The sequence below is a fragment of the Podarcis bocagei genome (genome assembly GCF_964188305.1).
Source record: "Podarcis bocagei genome assembly, chromosome: 2".
In the NCBI taxonomy this organism is placed as follows: domain Eukaryota; kingdom Metazoa; phylum Chordata; class Lepidosauria; order Squamata; family Lacertidae; genus Podarcis; species Podarcis bocagei.
This window is the reverse complement of record NC_138126.1, coordinates 117,643,024-117,649,023: the sequence shown is the minus strand read 5'-3', so window position 1 is coordinate 117,649,023 and position 6,000 is coordinate 117,643,024. Positions and strand designations below refer to the sequence as shown.

The following is a 6,000-nucleotide window of genomic DNA, read 5'->3' as shown; positions in this document are numbered from 1 at the left end:
CAAGCTTGCTCCATCTTCTAGGTGACAGCCCTTTAGATATCATAGCTCCTCTCATTCTCCTCTTTTCCATGCTAAACATACTCAGCTCCCTCAACCATTCCTCATACGGCTTGGTTTCCAGACCCTCCTCTGCACATGTTCTAGCTTGTCAATATTCTTCAGAAACTGAACTGGCCACAATACTTCGGGTGTTGTCTGACCTAGGCAGAAAAGACCAGGGACGCTATATTTCCGTTGATGTAGTCTAGAATAGCATTAGCTTTTTTTTAAGCTTATGGCCTACTAAGACCCCCCCCCCCAAGATCCTTTTCACATATATTATTGGGAAGCCAGGTGTTCCCCATTTTGGATCTGTGCAGCTGGTTCTTCCTGCTTGAGTGCAGAACCTTACATTTGTTCCTACTGAGATTTATTTTGGTAGTTTGGGCCCAATTCTCCAATCTGATAAAGTAATATTGAATCCTGATTCTGTCTTCTGCAGCATTGGCTACCCCTCCTAGTCTAGCGTCATCTGCAGATTTGATGAGCTTCCCCTCAATTCCTTTATCCAAGTCATTTTAAAGATGTTGAACAACAGAGCCAGGACAGACCGCTGCAGCACCCCCACTTGTCACAATATCATGGGTGACTTTGTCAAAATCCTTATTTTGAAATCAAGATACACTACGTCCACAGCATTCCCCTGATCCACCAAACTTGTAACGCTACCAGAAACCCATGCTGTGTCTTCGTGATCACAGCATCCTTTTCTAAGTGTTCACTGACCAGCTGTTTAATGATCTATTCTAGGACCTTTTCTGGTATTGACATCAAGCTGATCGGTTGGTGGATACCTGAGTCTTTTTTCTCTCTCCCCCCCCCCACTGAAGATGGGAGCAACATTTTCCTGCTTCCAATCTGCACAGTCCCCGAGAAACCTCAAAGATTATAGACAGAGGCTCTGGGATCAAAAGTGCAAGCTCTTTAGTATCCTTGCATGGCCAATAATTAGGGATGGTGGTAACTGGAGTCCAGCAACATCTAGAGGACAACAAGATGGCTACCTCTGGTCTAGTACAATTAGCACCTGCTTCTGGGTGGTGTTCCTGATCATGGCTTAATTTCTGGATTTTGTCCAAGGAGAATCCAGGGCAGTGTACATGCCATGCATTTAAAACTCATTTAAAGCACGCACACACACCCCACAAGGAATCCAGGGGACTGAAGCTAACCCTTCACAGTACTACAATTCCCAAAACCCTTCACAAGCTACAGTTCCCAGGATTGGGGTGTGCATGCGCTTTAAGACAAGAAGCTGCCTTGTAATGATTCAGACAATTGTCCAGTCTAGTTGAGTAGTGCCGACAAAGGTCTGTATAGTTAAAGCTATGGTTCTCCCAGTAGTGATGTGTGGAAGCGAGAGCTGGACCATAAAGGTTAATCACTGAAGAATTGATGCTTTTGAATTATGGTGCTGGAGGAGACTCTTGAGAGTCCCATGGACTGCAAGAAGATCAAACGTATCCATTCTGAAGGAAATCAGCCCTGAGTGCTCACCGGAAGGACAGATCCTGAAGCTGAGGCTCCAATACTCTGGCCACCTCATGTGAAGAGAAGACTCCCTGGAAAAGACCCAGATGCTGGGAAAGATTGAGGGCACAAGGAGAAGGGGACGACAGAGGATGAGATGGTTGGACAGTGTTCTCGAAGCTACCAGCATGAGTTTGACCAAACTGCAGGAGGCAGTGGAAAACAGGAGTGCCTGGCGTGCTCTGGTCCAGGGGGTCACAAAGAGTCGGACACGACTAAACGACTAAACAACAAAAGTTGAGTAGTGTCTACTCTGGCTGGCAGCATCTCTCCATGATTCTAGACAGGGGTCACTCCCAGTCTGCTAGGAAATGTTGGGGATCCAACAAGGGACTCTACCCTGACCTAAGCCCTTCCCTTCATTTTAATGGGCATTGAGTGCTACAGCAAATAACACCACTTCTTTGGTCTTACTGAGGGTGGGAGGGAGAAGATGAAAAGAGCCACTTGTGCAAGCCCAGGGACCTCTTGGCCTATTACATATTTAGGTATACACCATAGGAGCCACCTCCTAGGGGCCAAGACACCTCCACCACCACCCACCCACCCCCCGTTGATGGGCATTGCCATTCAAATGGTACCTGCCGACCAATTTGTGTGTGATCAATTATGAGGGGTGAGGCTTACCTGGGCCCCCACCCCAAAATTTTATTCAATTTGGCACCCCTGGGTTTTTTGTTCTTTGGATAAACCTGAAACCTTGGAGTGAGAACGTCAGAATGCAACACCCAGCCTGGTCTGTGCGTGTACAAGGAGTATTGCATAGGCACACTATTCAAGATAAAGCAGCATGGTATAATATACTTAATAGCAAGCCCTGCATCATGGGTGCAAATCGGACCTTTCCCAGGGACGCAGTGAACGGCCATTTGGACCTGGCTAACTCAGCTGGATGGGACACGGGTGGCGCTGTGGGTTAAACCACTGAGCCTAGGACTTGCCGATCAGAAGGTCGGCGGTTCGAATCCCTGCGACGGGGTGAGCTCCCGTTGCTCGGTCCCTGCTCCTGCCCACCTAGCAGTTCGAAAGCACATCAAAGTGCAAGTAGATAAATAGGTACCACTCTGGCGGGAAGGTAAACAGTGTTTCTGTGCGCTGCTCTGGTTCGCCAGAAGCGGCTTAGTCATGCTGGCCACATGTACGCCGGCTCCCTCGGCCAGAGTCGGCCACCACTGGACCTAATGGCCAGGGGTCCCTTTACCTTTACCTTAACTCAGCTGGATAGAGCATGGTGCTGATAATGCCAAGGTTGCAGGTTCGATCCCCGTATGGGACAGCTGCATATTCCTGCATTGCAGGGGGTTGGATTAGATGTTTCTCGGGGTCACGCACCTACAATTCTATGTGCCCCAGGGTTGTGGGGCGGGGGAGCACCATTTAACAATATGCCCGGCGTTGGGCGAACCGTCAGCTCGTGTGAGCTCCCGAAGCGCAATGAATGATGGCGTGAATAGGTCTCTGAATGCTCTGCGTGCGGGAGGGAGGCCGACGACGCGGGACTTTGGCATCAGTTCAGAGAAAAAAGCAAAACGTGAATGGGAGGCCGCTGCGGGAGCGGGGAAGACTCTTGATTTTCTCTCGCTCTCTCTAGCACACACGTCCCCGGCCTCAGCTTGCAACAGCTCCTGCTGCCGGCGCGCACACCCTACGCCGCCCCCTGCAATCCCAGATTGGGCACCTCCAAGCGCGGCGAGCCGCTCTCCTCCTCCTCCTCCTCGCGCACAGGCGCGCGCACTCACACACTCGCACGGCGCCCAAGCCTCGCCGCTGCTGCCGCCACCCGGCGATCTCTCGTAGGGGCTCCCGGCTCGGCCAGCCAGCCCTGCCAGCCCACTTGGGCCCTGACTCCCGTGGGAGACGCGGCGAATTCCTGCGGATCCTCCTCCTCCTCCTCCTGCCTCGGAGCCCGGCGCGATTCCCTCCCTCGGCCGCCCCGCCCCGAGGAGCAGCCGCCGCGCTCGCCACCAGGGGAGAGGATGCCTGGCTTTGGCACCGAGACACGCGCCGCCGCCGCCGCCGCCGCTGCTTAGTCGCGCTCAGCTGCCTGCTTTCCGGCCCCGATCGCCTTTCTTTGATTCCAGCCAGGAAGGGAGAAGGAGGAGGATCCTCTCCGCCGCCGCCGCCACCTCCTCCTCATCCCCGCCGCCGCCAGGTGCCGCCTGGGCTCGGGTACCCTTGGTGCTCTCGCCGTGCGCCTTTGCGCTTCGCAGCCTCTCCAAAAGCCCCGCACGGCCAGCCCAGCCGGCGAGCATTCCATCCCTCGGAGCGCTAGCTCCCGGCTGCCGACGCTGGCCCTGCTTCCAGGTTTGCATGCTCGGCGCGTAAAGCGGGACCGCGCGGGGTGGGGAGGGGAATTGGTGGGGTAGGAATGGGGGGGGGATTCCCACACACCAGAGTCGTGGCTACGCTGGGGAGATGGGGGCGGAGTGGGGGGCTAGCCCTAGGTTTGTTCGCCCCTGGTGAAGCCTCCAGAGGGGCGCCACAAATACGCAGGGAGGGAGGTGGTGGCCAAAGTGGATTATGGAGCCGGGGGTGAAATAAAGCCCCAGCACACGCGCGCGCACACACACCCCGGGTTAAAGGGGCAGCCGGGAGAAGGGGTGCTCTCCGGGAACCGGGAAGAGCCAGAGAGGAAGGGGAGGGCGCCTCGGCGTCGATCTCGTCCTCTCCCCCAGACGACGGCTTGGCTTGGGAGGCGGGGAAGGGGAGGTGGCGGGGTTCGCTCTCTTCCCGAGCAGGTGTGGAGGGATCCGAAGAGGGCAGGCGCTCACCCGGCGTCGCCGCTTTCCTCTCGTCTCTCCCCACAGATCTGCTTCTCCTTCCCTGTCCCAGGCCTGACCATGATGGACCTGAAGGTGGATGAGGAGGAGGTGGAGAACGGGCATCCAGTGAGCATCGAGGCGTTCGCCAGCAATTCCACGCTGCACGGCCTGTCGCACATCTTCTCGTACGAGCGCTTCTTCGCCAAGCGCGTCTTCTGGACCCTTTGCTTCCTGGGCTCCTTGGCCATGCTGGTCTTCGAGTGCAACGAAAGGATCCAATACTACTTCCTCTACCCGCATGTCACCAAGCTGGACGAAGTGGCCACTTCCCACATGACCTTCCCGGCCGTCACCTTCTGCAACCTCAATGAGTTCCGCTTCAGCCGGGTGACAAAGAATGACCTGTACCACGCTGGTGAGCTGCTGGCCCTCCTCAATAGTCGGTAGGTCCCAGTGCGGCGGTTGGGCGATGGGCCTCCGTGCCCGCCGAGCGGGGTACCCAAGCGCACATCGCTGCGGGTTGGCGTTCAACAGTTAGGGCACCTGCGGCCCTTGCATGTTGTGCACCCGATGTGTGTGGGGGGGGGTGTTTGGGGACTTTGTGCACCAAAGTGTGTTCTATGGACACAGTTCCCGGACGGGTGCATAAATGGGGAGTTGCCTGTAATTGGAATTTGCTAGCTTGACACCTTTCAAGATGTGCATTTTTGTATGCCTGGCCACTTGCATAGGCTACACCGCAGGCCCAGAAACGTCAGGCTAGATCCAGTGGCATGCGCTGGGCATGCCACACATGTGGCTCCTTGCAAGTGCTGCACATGCGGGTGAAACACCCCTGGCAACGTGGCACCAGGCGCCTCTTTTTTCAGTCATGTTCCTTTAAGGCTCTTCAAAACGGATTTATCCCCCTACTGTGGATACAGCTGTGAGCATTGCTTGCACTTCTGATTGCTTCCTTCCTTCAATGCAGCTTTTCACGCTTTTGTGTCTGAAGCCTCATCACACACACACTTCCCGGTACTTAACAGAGCCGGTCCCTATGGGAACAGGGTAACGTTTACAACCAATTAGACAGGCCCTGAAGAAGGCCCCACCCTGGCATTCTTACAGGCACGATCCCTTACAGTTCCCTGCAGGTGTGTTCGAGGAGATCCAGGGATAAGGCCACTAAAACTCACACCTGTATGTGGCTCTTGCGAGAGGGCAAGAGACCCTTTGGGTTTTCTGGAAGGCTGGCTAGCACAGGAGTTATGCAGCAGGAGTTTCTTTGCCTTGTCTCTGTAGCAGAGCTCTCTGCTTGTTTTAGTGGCTGCTCTTAAGTGCTCCGGAGCACGAACCCTAAGGAAGAAGCCCCATGTGCATTTCACCGCAACTCATCCAGGCACCTCTCTGCCCTCTGCTGGAGAGAATCGCAACTCCTTGGCAGTGCATCGCGGTCCAATTATATTCCCAACCGCCGAGGGAGGGAGGAAAGTCTTGTTGCTAAGTTTGCATGGGTTTCTAAGTCAGGATGGCCCAGAATTCAGCTCGCTCAAATGCTCTCACATCCCTCTGACTCAACGGGGATGTTGTAAATCCATTCTGTATGGCAGAATCTTGTCCTACCCGGTGCCTGATTTTTTGATTTGTTGTTGACCAGAATCTTAGGCTGTATAAAAAGGCAGTGTTG

At 54.7% G+C, this 6,000-nt stretch overlaps 1 protein-coding gene across 3 annotated transcripts in view; it reads left to right on the top strand.

The window, feature by feature from the left end:
- The first annotated feature begins 3,213 nt into the window (after positions 1-3,213).
- The window catches only part of ASIC1 (acid sensing ion channel subunit 1), a 222,981-nt gene continuing 220,194 nt past the window's right edge, over positions 3,214-6,000 (top strand). Inside the window, exons 1-2 of one of the 3 annotated variants that reach the window (XM_081181421.1) lie at positions 3,214-3,873; positions 4,402-4,774. In XM_081181421.1, the coding sequence (XP_081037547.1) occupies positions 4,410-4,774 (365 nt within the window). In that variant the 5' untranslated portion in view covers positions 3,214-3,873; positions 4,402-4,409. Of the gene's footprint in view, positions 3,874-4,240; positions 4,775-6,000 lie in introns of those variants that run through there. The other 2 variants (XM_081181419.1, XM_081181420.1) reach the window with 2 other exon arrangements.